The 14,082-nt window shown below is 37.2% G+C and overlaps 1 protein-coding gene across 2 annotated transcripts in view; it reads right to left on the reverse strand.

Annotated features, from left to right (window-relative positions):
• The window catches only part of BABAM2 (BRISC and BRCA1 A complex member 2), a 167,989-nt gene that overhangs the window by 118,526 nt on the left and 35,381 nt on the right, over window positions 1-14,082 (reverse strand). For both annotated transcript variants that reach the window (XM_029965056.1, XM_029965057.1), the window contains exon 4: window positions 2,251-2,445. In XM_029965056.1, coding sequence (XP_029820916.1) covers window positions 2,251-2,445 — 195 coding nt within the window. The remainder of the gene's footprint in view (window positions 1-2,250; window positions 2,446-14,082) is intronic.

Consider the following 14,082-nt stretch of genomic DNA (forward strand, 5'->3'; position numbering starts at 1 on the left):
AAGTATTACTTCCAAGAGTGTTCTGGCCAGACAGGGAGCAGGCCCTGTCCATGGTGCTCATCCATCCATCCCCAACCAGCTGGATCCAGACATCAGTCAAGAATGATGAATTTCTGGCTACAGCACTGAGAAATTAGGTATTTAATGTGCTCCTGCACCAACTGGTACTGCGCCAGCATGAAGCTATTAGGTTAAATAATAGTTTGCCTATTTGTCATAGATCTAGGAGATCACTTCAAGAAATTAGATATAATGGAACAAAGGTATAAAAGCGAATTTCTCTTCCATTTTAGTACACAGTGCTAAATTCAGGCCTCCTCTCCCAAGTTGTTTTAACTCACACACCTAAGATGATTGCTTTTATAATACTTTTATTTCAGAAATCTGCTGAACAACTATCGATTCCTGATAGACAGCAACAATATGAATTTCAATGACTTCTAGGAGAGGAGATAATGGGCAGTTTACCTCCTGCTTTTTGAAAAAAACGCTCCTAATTTGCCGATCCTCAAGGCTAACAAAACACTTGCAAAGGACAGGAAGAAGAACTACACAAGTTAGTTTCATAGTTTTGTTTTAGGACACTAACAAACAAGCCTCTGTCATGTAGATACCAGGTTCATAGAATCTCCAAACAAGACTCACAAGAATCTTATTGACAGAGAATGTAAACTTGGAAAACAAAGCATATGCCATGGAAACCACCAAAATAGCTTTGCAATGATGAAAAGGATTTGACTCAAAAAGTATTTAAGATTTATTTTATTGGAATACTTTTAACTAAGACAGCATTTAAAATTTAAAAAAAAAAGTTCTTTATTCAGTCACCAAAGATTCAAAAGGCTTGAGTAGATATGTCTTTCCTACGGAAAAAGGAGAAAAGTCCTAATTTTCTATCATCTTGAGGAGAATTTTTGCAGCTGGCACAACCTATGATAAAATCTCAGTACAGTTTAGAAAGCCTTCTGTACTTCAATAAACCACTCTAATAAAATTTAGAGATGTAACAATTTGTTTGTGGTGCAAGCTACGGAGAATGAAATTTATGAACAAATTAATTTTAATGAAATATTATGATATATAAACATTAAAAAAAATCTGAATTTCTCTGATGAAGAAAATTTTACTTGGGTTAAAATAAAAAAAGCTTAGATGACTTGTCTAAGGAAAGAAAAACAGATGAATGTAAGTAGTGTGAGTTGTAAAGAAAACATCCTTGCATCACCTGTAACTTAAGGATGATTAAAGTGACACAAAGCTGAATTCTAGGCCCTGCTAACAGGAGTGCTGAATTTTCACCAATTTTCAGACTGCATCTATTTCAGAAGATACTGCTTCTGAAGGTCAGTTTACCTTACGAGTATGCCATTTCTGAAAGCAAGAGGGAAACAGGTTCATCATAACCACCATTAGGTATTTCCTGACATATCTTACTCTAAACTTCCCATGATAAATATTTTACCAGTGGAAAAAAACCCTGATTTTTGCAAAGCTTACTCTGTGGCAGAGATCGATTAAAAAAACCCAAACAATTCACACACAAACCAAAATGTCTCCATTGCCAATGGCCTCATTTTAGAAGGCTGAGATGGCATACACAGAGTGTTTCTATACAGCACAGCACATTTCCCATGCAAGGGATATAACTTCAGGAAACAGACATGCCATTTTATTGTCTGACTGTCCTATGAACGCATGGCCCTGCAAAGTCACTGCTCTAGCCCATCTTGCCTCCTTTTGCAGAAAATTAAGTTGGGTTAGTTTTTCCTCTCCAGTATAGGTTCCCAAAACTCCTCAAGTGCGAGAGAGATACTGTCAACTGCAGATACCAACTAAATCAACTCAATCATAATGTATCATAACCACACCCTGACACATCCTACCCCTAAGCAGGCTGGTTGGCTGGCAGGGTGTCATACCAACACCGTTATTCTACCTTTCGAATCTTCAGAGCTAACTCAAACTGCCACATAACACTGTACAGGCTTTTCAACAGTTTCAAAGTTTTCATCTATAAATCAGACGAACGAACACCAGGTTCAAAAACAGTGGCTCACCTGGAAATCCGGTTCAACCAAGGTAATGGAATCACAGCAACATACAAAACAGGGAGTATAGAAAATGATCTGAAGTAGAATAGAAGTTTTCTCCATTGGAAACAGAAAGTATGACAATCCACAATAAGAACTCAAGTTTTCCAAGGCAAGAGCTGTATTTGTTAAAAGCATTTTAGCTGAAATAATAGCTTACCCAGTTGTTTTTTTTGCCAGCATAGATTTCCATGTTTTCTCCATACTGGGGCTCTTCAAGTAACGTCTGATACTCAAACATGAGACGAGAGCTCTCACGTAATCGGCCACACTGAAATTGGTGATACTGCTGCACAAGCTCTTTCACAACAAGCAGGAGGCATTCAGGGTTTGAAGGATTCCAAGAAGCTAAATTCTGTTGAATTAGAAAAGAACGGAGATCAGAATTGTTTACAGCAACAGAAAGACAAGCAATCCCCCTTCTGTACGGATATGAGAGGCACATATGCACATGGGAGCTTTATGACAAAGCTAAACCATAATATTAAATGGAAAGGTTCTACCATGTTTTAGAAGAAAACCAGGTGAAACAGCAAAAACTTAATGTCGCATAGGAGACCTACCATAAAACTGATAACAGGGTTACTACTAGGCATACATAGGTCTGAATTACCATTTTATTCTTTCCTAAAATTATACTGTTGCATCTGAGAACTTGAAAAGTTTGAATTAAATGATGACTGATATGAAACACACAAGCATTAGGTAAGCACACTCTGCACAGTAACTAATTTAAAAAGCAGTCAACCAAGTGAATATGCCAAATTGACACCAACTATAGAAACTGCTCTGCTTCACTATTCAAATAGTGGCTGTAGTATTCACAGTGATGGAGCAAACGGGTTCTCTTCTCTTGCCTCGACACTGTGATTTATTGCACCTTAACCGTCTCTTCACCAGAGTTACCTTGACTCATCCCCTTAACACAAATGCCATCCAAACACACAAGTCTCTTCAATGTGCCTCGCGGAAATTTTTATTACAAGTTGACTGTATTTCAAGAAACACAACTACCAGAAATAAAAATGATAATACAATTAAGATAACTGTCAGTAGCACAGTAGCAATGTTATCACTCAGTTTAACTACTCTTAACATTGGCTTGGACCAGTCTTCTGTGCACAGTAAGTTTTATTCAGGAAGGTATTTGACGTTACAAATCATGCCTAACATGACCCATGCATGCCTACATCTAGTTGACCTAAAACGGACCTATGTGAAAGGCAGATGAGGACCCACCTATACTCTGTGCTCTTAGAGCATGAGACAGTATTGATGCAAAAGTACTTAGGTCCTCCTCATATGCTTCATTCATGGGTCCTCAAGAGGGTCTTCTTGATGCAAGCTCAGAGCATGTTAATGTTGTCACGTGGCTTTTGGTAATTTTTGAGTATAAGCAAAATTAATCTGTATTTCATAGAATCACGGAATGGTTTGGGCTGGTAGGGACTTTAAAGATCATCTAGTTCAGGGGAGGGACACATTCCACTAGACCATGTTTGCTCATCCAACCTGGCCTTCAACACTTCCAGGGATGGGGCATTCACAGCTTCTCTGGGCAACCCGTCCCAGTGTCTCACCACACTCACAGTAAAGAATTTCTTCCTTATATCTAATCTTAAGTTACCCTATTTCAGTTTAAAGCTGTTACTCCTTCTCCCACCACTCCATGCCCTTGTAAAAAGTCCCTCCCCAAGTCTCTTGAAGGCCCCTTTAGGTACTGGAAGGCTGTATATGACACAGACATTTGACAACAAACTCATTCCAACAGGATTTTAAATTGCATGGATTGTACAGGGAACATTAAGAAACTCAGAACTGGCAAAGATGCCTGCATTTTACAATTAAGTGAAGATATAATAGCTTCACATAAAATTTCTTATCTGTATCTGTAACTCAGTGGAGTTACAGACAGCATGTTACTTTTGTCCTGTAAGTTGCAGACATTTCATAAACAAATTATATGCATAATTTGCATTCTTCAGCAAGGACAAAAAAAAAAAATCAATGGCCATGTTTTGCCTCTTCATTGAAAAAAACTGCTTTGGTATGCAGCATTTGCTACAATGAAAGGGCAGAAAATATTTCTGTACTTTGATATCTGTACTGATATCTTAAGTCTGCCTTGTATTCAAACATACAAAAAATGGCATTTCTTAAGTGAGGTTGCATAAATGAATGAACATGGATAAAACCATGTCCCCCACAATACACAAGCTATTTATATTTTGTGTAACACCAAAAGCAACAAATACAAGTGAATGAGTTGCATAGAGAAGTCATCGAGTCTCTGTCCTTGCTATCCTTGAACCTCTGCCTTTAGAAGCTACCACAGTGCCACAGACAGGACATTTGACCATGGCTTGACACAAAAGTACTCTGCTCCTCCCCCTCCTAGACAGCAGGAAGACCTATAAAACAGGAATATTATCAGTGTCATATCTTAAAAGGTAAACTACACTCCAGAGTAACTGGTGAATGGGGAAGAAACTAACGTGTTTCATGTAAGTTCCTCAAATACATACTACAGAGCAACTGAAAGCCTTGTTCTGCCTTGTCTGCCATCTACAGCTGGTAAAAATTTATTCTCAACTTGACAACATTTAAGCTTATCCGATTCTATAAAATCCTAGAGAAAATCTGTCAGGTAGACAGCATCTTCTAGGAAACACATTTTCTGTCATGCAGTCTGAAACCAGACTGAGCATAACCTTAAATTTCCTGTTCCCAAGCTGCTGTTCAAATAAAGCATTTCCAGAAAGCCAGAGGATGTAATATGCCAGTATGTATTGATATCAGCCAGACAAGTGGGAATAACCTTTCCTCCTAATGACATTGGTATAACACAATAGAAATGTTCTGTCAAAGGAAATGACCAACAATATTTTAATAGCTGACCTAAATGCAACTGAACCTTTTGTTTTTTAAATAACGTTATACTACCTAACAAAAAAAGAGCAAGAGGAAATCCATTGTCAGTTTTGCAGCACACAGCTAGAGTAGTGCTCTCTTCAAAGAATTCAAGAACACTGCATCAAAACTGCTTATTTTGTATTGCCTTAAAGCTACAGGAATTAAAATGAACGATTTGACTGTAGGATCCTTACTAAACAGCTTTCATTCAGTAACTAAAGTTTCAAAGTACAAAGTGGTTATAAAAATAAATCACCTGGAGAAAAATTCAACTACACACCCCATATACAACATATTCTCACTGATGAAAGAGTAAACATACAATGGCTACACAAATTTTCTGTAACACGAGTTCTAATTTATATAAATAATTTTTAGCTTTAGAATTTATTATTGTAGTGCTTGTTATTTGGCAATGGCCATTGTATTTCTACTCATTTTGCTAACTTTGCAGAAGGGTTGTTCTTTTCAGAAGACCTAAACTCATTAATTTTACCACTGAATACAATGCCATGTTTATGTATGAAATTTCTTTTTACACATCTTAGTGTACCTTATCTGCCCTAAGCATTAGGTTCATTCACTTGAAAATACTTCTAAACAATTTTACTGTGATCCAATTTCATCAGTATGTCAAAATATGTGCTACATTGTTCTCAGTTTCAAAGAGCACCTTCTTTAATCTTCCTTCTATTTTTGAAATCAAAGACAAAGTAAGCAACTACCTGTAACATATACACTGAAACCTAAGGTAGAATTTTGATGTTTGTCAAGTTTATCCCTTTTAGAGTGTCTTCACTGCTACAATTTCAGCATTATAAATATTATTCCGAGAACACACAAGTATTTGTAACTTCAGATGATGAGAGTAGTGCCCCTGCAACAGGAAGTTGACCTCCTTTTTTAAAGGTAAAGGATCTTCTAAATAAGATTTTATTTAGCGATGCAGTACCGTATTCAGTATTAGACTTGGGAAATCGTTTTAATCAGCAAAATCTTAAACTAAAGGCTTTGGAGCAAAAAGAGTAGTAGCTTGTGCACTTCATTTTTTGATTGTTTGCCTGAAGGCTGCATTCCAGCCCTAGCCAATCCAGCTTTTTAAGAGATTGTATTTAAAAATCTTTAAAGCATAAGAACAGAGTGAGCTACTGGTGTTTGTGTTCTACAGCTTCAAGTTCTGCTACAGAACTCCCATCTTCTATGAGAATTAAGTTCTGAATGCAACTTCAAAATTATGAGGTTTAGTTGTTAGAACTTTAGAAAAACCTGGAAATACAACCACAGACAGATTGTTGAAGTCAAGAAGGTATGAAAAACACAATTAAAGAAATAACCAGCAAATATGTATACAGAAAAAGACTTGTTGCTTTCTGTGGTTTCTATCAAAATCTCCTTCCGCCTTGTTCACAAATTTATACTTTCACATCATTTTACCAAAATCACGTGCATGCTGAAAAGAGAGGGTTTTGTCTGAATTTGCCATAAAATTTTGATTTAAATGAATTTTATGTAGAAAATAATGAGCACAGGTACTGACAGACTAAGTTACATATTTTACTCAGTAAATCCTGCCTAACTGGAAATGAGATTTCTACAGACTTTCCAGAGAGTTAATCAAATATAACAGTCACTAATGGATTTAAAATAAAGAAATCCAGACCTGGATACAATTCCTTGTCTTGTTTGACAATAGGTATCTTTAAGTGCACTCTGCAGTGCAAACTCACTAAGTTACTCAACAGTTAGCCGGTCAGACTGAAAACGGTCCACTGTACAGCAATATACAAGTATGAATCAATCCAAACTCTGCATCTGCAACTAGTTATGCATTCATGCTCATCTCATGTGAGGGCTTAATGCACATCTCAGACTGGTTATGACCATCTTTAATGTTACAACTCTTTCAGTGCATCACCAAAGAACTTACCTGTCATTTCTGAAGACACAGATGGAGGCTCAATTAAACAATTCTCTACTGTCTAGACACTGCTTGCATGTATCTCCATGATCTCCACTAAAACTAGGAGTAACTTCATGTTTCAGATCTTAATTTCAACATTTTAATTTTTAATTTCAATCTTTACTTATGGCTTTTGGCCTGCCCATACTGCCACTTGTGCAACTTTAATTTTCTAAAAAGATCAATTGTTGCCTCATCTTAGGAGATATTGTGGACACAAAAGCCCGGTAAATGTCATCTGTGAAAAGTGGCTAATCCATATTTTTCCAATTAGGGAATGCATTCAAGATGATCACAGAATATGCTGAATTGGAAGGGACCCACAAGATCATCGAGTCCAACTCTTGGCCCTGCACAGGACCATCCCCAAGAGTCACACCACGTGCCTGAGAGTATCATTCAAACTCTTCTTGAACTCTGTCAGGCTTGATGCTCTGACCACTGCCCTGGGGAGCCTGTTCCAGTGCCCAACCACCCTCCAGGTGAAGAACCTTTTTCTTATATCCAACCTAAAGAGGAATAAATTCAAAATGGTCTACAGGAAAAGTAATGGAATGAGAACTTCCATATGATAGAGACCAGACTCCAAAAGCATCATTGTCCACACAGTTGTAGCTACTGTCATATAGAAGATGGTCAATAAGTAAGTAAGAAGATGGCCCTGAGTAAGCAATTTAACATAAATAAGTTAAATATTCTTATGTGGCAGAAGTTTCCCTGGCAATAGCTGATTTTTTTCTTATTGGACTAAGTTTCAAGAAAAGGTCTTTGAAAAAACAGTAATCTAGACCTTAAAGTAATCGACCAATACCATGTACATCCACTTAGTTTGCTCTCCAGGTCATGTTATGTGGCAGATGAATCGAAAAATAATATTCAGTTATTAAACAGAGATTAATAGACCATAGGCATCCAGTAAATTGTGTCTACACTGGAGAAATCCAAGTGATTCAGGAGTTCTGACAAGCTGCCAGATATTAAGTTAAACAATCTCACCAAAGAGCATTGATTTTCACTAAGGAGCATAACCCCACAGATGTTTTCAGGCTGCAAAGTCAGTCTGAGAATTCCCTGGCTCTTGATAACTGCCTCCTGACAGAAGCTGCCTGCATAGTAAGCAAACAGTTTCATAAGGAAGGTTTTTCAAAAATCAGACATGACCAAAGAGTTGAGAAAATTAATTCATGGTATAAAGAGGCAGAGTAAAGTTGTTATAAGGCCACCCACAGAGTGCAATTTAAGACATTTCAACAGTAACTCATTTAAATGAGTAGCAATGACACCAACTGGATTTCCAAAAAAGACAAGAAAAATTTGCAGCCAGACAGTATCAGTTCTAGCGAGATCTTCTTACAGGTGAGGCAAGTGAAAACCCTCCCTACAAAGTAGCTTCTCAGCTCTACTAGCAAAGACATGCAGAGTTTAACTTTCCAAACCAGCCATACTATTCAACTTTTGGCAAAGAAACCACATTTAAATTTTGCTCTGGAACATTCTGTGTTTTGTAGTCTTTATTTCCTCCTTCCAAAAAAGCTAATCAAGAACCTATACAAGCTACTCAGTGGTTTTTTGGAATACAATGCACCTCACGTTCCATAAAGCTGATAATTCATAGTCTCCTTCACAGGTTATTGCTTATTTCACAACTCCAGGCAATGTCTGCAGCAAACTATAATTCTACGTTATCAGAAAGAAAATATGGTAACAATTTCTAATTGATCTGAAGTTGTTTTTCTTTGAAATGTGTTTAAATATCCAGGTTGCCAGAATATCTTCCAGGAATGTGATTTTAAAGAAGACAGATTGTAACTGTTTTTCCTGGCTATACTACAGGAAATAACAGCAAGATCTTATTTTAAGTTAGTGTACTTTTATATTTCTAAGCATGAAATTAACTTTCATGAGAAAATGTCAGTAAACAAAACCTCCCAAGCCCATAACAGTGGTATTGCATTTCTGTAGAATCTTTTATCCAGAATTATCATAGAGAATAATGTTAAGTACAGATTTGCATTTCGTTTATATCTCTGCATACCACATGCACACAACTTTCATCCTACAGTGGCTAAAAATCAGTATCAATGTAAGTTTTTACCTGAAATGAGAAAGATCACATTTTGTTATCAGCACTTATCCTCCACATAAATACAGAGGAGATATGGGTCCAGTGGTTACAACATTAGTCTAGAAACTGGTATATCTGGTTTCAGTCCCTGCTTTGCTGTAATCTTCATAGGCCACCACAGGGATTTTGCTCACAGAAAAAGGCACAGGATAATTATCTACCATATGCTCACATCTTTCTATCAACAGATATTTTTCACAGTATTTGCAGGGCTGGAGTGTTATAACAACTTCAAAGGCTTCAGTTTCTTAGCAGCCAGCACTTAAACATCCTACAGGCTGCAGCTTCATATCAATCACTGTAAACCTACATGCCATCTACTTGTCATCTTATTTTCACAGGTTCTTCATATCCCTCTCCCCCGAAGCACCACTGGAACAACTTTCTGGAGTGATCTGCTTGAAATGATCATTTTTGGGCCCAAGCAAACATGAAAACGTAACATTTCATAAAAACAGTTCGACTCAGGAGCATTTTTGTCATTGCAAATACAACCAAAGAACTTACAGACCTTGTGTGCTCTAGTAGCTACTGTGTATAACAGATAAAAAGTTTGCACAAATCGAAGCTTGGGATTGTCAGTACTTAATTTTAATTTTTATTTTTAGTGAGAGGCTGTGAAAACTGGATGCAGAAATTACAATATCTTATAAATGGTTAGTCAAAATCCTGAATACCTGAAGGCCTTGAATTAGCATGAAAATCCAGTGCAGGAAAACAACATACTAAGAAATTATTTCTGCTTTCAGAAAAGCACTTTACATCTTATTTAAAATTTTTTTCCCTTTTTCTTTTTCTACTGGCTATGCAGTGTGATCCTTGATTAACAATCCAATACCTAAAGCAACTCTAAAATAAATTCCAGCAAATCTGGCAATGGAGAACACTCAGTTCTGCATTCACCTAGAATAAATAAGCCACTGTCTCTCAAGTACCATTCCCCTGAAAAAGGAGGGAACTCAACTTCCAAAAGTTACTACAAATTTTTCCTATTCCCTGCTGTAAGAGCAGTTAAGAGGCAGCTGATCTTGGTATGTTATGGGTGCTCTGGAGATGAACAATCTGTGAAGCTGAGCCGAGGAGAACATTTTTAAGTTGTGCACTCCTCCTGATAAAGTCTGCCTGCTTCTCCCACAGAGCTCTCTTACAAGATAATCAGGCCCTTAAAAGCTACAACTGCCTACTACCTAATTAATCTCCAAACAACTTGGCACATAAACGTTTCTTGTCCAACTTTGCTAAGGGATTAGAGCAAGTTTTGTTCCTTTCCAGACCTCTCAGCACACCTCTCTCAGAAAGCAGATGGTACCTTTACCTGGTCTGAGAAGGAATTTCTTAAATCCCTCAGCACATACGAATTCCGGCATAGGGAATCCAACACACTAATCATTAGTTAATCCATGTAAGTACACTGCATTTCTTTCCCTTGGGAGTCAGTTACCAGAGGCATACATATTTAACTAGACATGGCAAGTAAAAGGAACAATGCATGAAGACAAGACTAATTTCCACACAAGGCATTACACACATGCATCTTTTACCCAAAGACTTACTTATCATGCTGTGATGGTAGTGTGAACAACTCCTCAGACCCTCAGTGGACCAGAGACTAGACCACTGTTAATGCTTTACCTCTAGAGTCCCTTTTAAATAGCAAGTCTTTCACACTTATCAGCTCTTGTGGTTTTTCCCTTCCTGTCAACACAAGTAATTTTAGCTACAGCAAAAAGGCAGAACCTTCACAGCTAATGTTTTGGACAGCGTCCACTAACATCCCTTGAGCATTTATCGTTGGATTGGCACATGCAGAACTGTTTTCTTCTACCATTTTTTTCTCCTCCCAAAATCCTATAAATTAAAATCAATATATAACATGGTGGATCTCGCTGGCCAAGCAGTATTGCCATCTTCATTTTCACATTTGTAGTACAAGAGAATTTATATGGTCTTGTAAATACAGTCCCTAAAGAAGACATTTACAAAATACTATTGTGTAAATCAGAAGACATTGAAAATCAAAATTATTTCTCTACCATACAGGACAAATTATTGCAAATTAGTTCTCTCTTCTCAAAAAAAGCAGCATAAGGACACTCATTTGGTTCCTTTATACAAATAAAAGCTGTATCTCTGGGAAGATACAGGTATATGAAAAAATTAATGTAAAGCTGTATGAATACTTTTATGACAAACGAAAGATTCAAGACGCTGACTATATTTGAACTATATTTCTGTAGTTATCTCTAAAACAGAGCAGATGTGCCTCAGGATCTGAAATGGAAGATAACAAGGAAACACAGACATAAAAGCATGTAAAGAATGAATAAAACAAAGAGAGGTTTTGAAACAAATATAGGCTGAAACTTAGACCAGTAAAAAGGAACAAACATAACTTCAGCCCTCCTCCATTTGGGAAATGAACAGATCTTTTAAAAATTACTCTGAGTGCAAAGACATTTATTTGCCCCAACAGTATCTTCTGAAGGAAAGATCCTGCAGGGCATCAAACTTAAACTAATTCTATTGTAGAAAAGTACAAAGTATAATAGAATTCACAGTATAGAATGTAATCAAATATGAAACTGCATTATCAGACAGAATGACTATTTCTAACTGACTTTCTGTAATCAGTTAATTTAAAAGCCTGTTCTGCTTGCATATTCATAAGAAATGACCAACTTTCCCTACAGAAAAATGAATTATAATGGCACAACAATGTGAACTCAATGGGCATACTACACAGAACTTAAAAGTATTCTCAATTCAGGAAGACTATGCTAGAGTCAATCTTTTCCCTCAAAAGAACCCACCCAAACCCAAACAAATAAAAACCCTTGCAAACGTGTTTATAGAAAGCTAAAAAGTTGTTGCCTTCCAGACATGCCATTTCTTACTGTTCTAGAGTTCTTGTAAGAAAGAGGAGTGTATTGTGCCAGTAATGTCACACCTAAGGGCCAGAATCCTTTAATTTTTTGCCAGTTTCTCTAATAATATTTTTTCCCCAATTTTTAACAAAACATTGTTCAAGTAAAATATATTTTAATAAACTGAAGCAAAAAAATAGTCAAAACTACATTGTCGATTTGCTGGTTTACGTTAAAGAATTATAAATACCAACACATTATCATTGCACTCCGACACTTCCACATAAAAGATGTTCTACTTTCATAAGTCTGGCTTGGGATATCTAACGTAACATTTTTGGTATAAACTAACTATGACTTGAAAGTGAATGAGATGCTTGAATTCACTATGCCACCCTTACCACTAGCAAGGACTGTATTTCCTGCAAAGCAGCTGTATTATGCATCATAGAATCACAGAATGGTTTGGGTTGGAAGGGACATTAAAGCTCACCTAGTTCCAGCTCCCTGCTATGGGCAGGGACAACTCCCACTAGACCTGGTTGCTCAATGCCCCACCCTGCCTGGCCTTGAACGCTGCCAAGGATGGGGCACTTAAAACTTCTCTGGGCAATCTGTTCCAGAACCTCACCACCCTCACAGTAAAGAATTATTTATATATACATACAAATAAATGAACACATTTAGCCATCTGTGGCAATCTGAAGTTATGCTGCAGCACAAATTTCTTCTCTAACACAACACCTTCACCTGAGAAGTCTTCAGCTTGCTTAGATTGAAACAGGTAATAGAAGAGTTGCCAGACAAAGCTTCTTAAATGATAAATGGTGAAAAGTCTCTGAAAGTGGTCAGAGTCTCTGAAACCTATTAGATAAGATGAGTTAAAGGAGGAGCTCTTGTCTTGTCTTCATGGACTGTTAGTTGCCCTTGTGAAAACATCCAGCAACATGAACAACTGATATCTGGAGGGAGAAAGCCACACACTCAATAGAGTCATTGCCTACAAGAATAATTGCAGATTCAGTGCCTCCTCAAAGAATATTCAAAGGTCTTCCTCATCCCAGTTTTTTACTTAACACAGTTCAAAACTTAGATTTTTCTCTTGTTCATTTTGGTGGATTTCACTTATCCTTAAGATGAGATACATTAGTACAAAGCACTAATATAGACTGACTGTATCTCTGATGGGATATTCTCAGAGCCTACAAAATAAGGAGACTGGAGGGCCATAAGATGTTAAATGGACTTCCAAAGGAAATCCTGAACCACTGTGCCCATAAAGAGACTGATTGACTAGCACTATTGCAGTTAATGAGTTCACACAAACTGTGACAAACAACCTGAAGAACTGGAAGGAAGACCAGGAAGACTGAAACAGAGAGTACCTAACTGGACTAGTATATTAAATAAACCCCAAAATTACATAAAGGGTGTTAAGAAACAAAACTACTAAGTTTGAAATATATTCAGATTTCATTTGTGCAAAGGTCCCTAGTTGAAATGCATAAAAATCAAGTATATTGGCAAAGTCACCTAACAGAGTTTTGACTATATACAGACTATAGTTTTAGGTGCAGGGTAAGCTTTAGTTTGTGTACTGGTTCGCTAACAGCCTGCTCAGTTCTTTCTCACATCCAGGATTGGTTGCAAGCTTTTCCCACCTCTAGGCTTTCCAGTGACCTCAGGATCAGAGAACAGCAAAGTTGTGAAGGTAGGCCAGTGATCCCTCATGCCATGCAAGAACTCCAGCAATTAAATGTTGTTAGTGTTCATACTGCAGTGCTCGGCTAAGACTAACACCTAGCTATATAAGCACTCCTCCTCCACTTACAGGAATTTCAGGATATGCTCCTAGGGGAGCAGAAGAAAGAATACTCATTCAAACATGCAGCTTGGTTCTAGCAAAGAGACAGCAAAGAGTCTTTCTCAAGCCTCATAGCAACAGTTGCCCACCTAAGAAATTAGTGAATTCATTACGAAGTCAAGATTAATTGAACATGAATTCAAGAGAAGATCCAGACACTCAGGAGGCCAGTGCTCTGGAATCAGATATAAACTAAACACACACAGCTTGAAAGAAATGTAAGCCTAAACATCTTTTTCAGCCTTAACTACATTAAGATTTAAAGA

This window comes from Manacus vitellinus, unplaced genomic scaffold, assembly GCF_001715985.3.
Source record: "Manacus vitellinus isolate BGI_N305 unplaced genomic scaffold, ASM171598v3 scaffold_8_pilon, whole genome shotgun sequence".
Taxonomy (NCBI): Eukaryota; Metazoa; Chordata; class Aves; order Passeriformes; family Pipridae; genus Manacus; species Manacus vitellinus.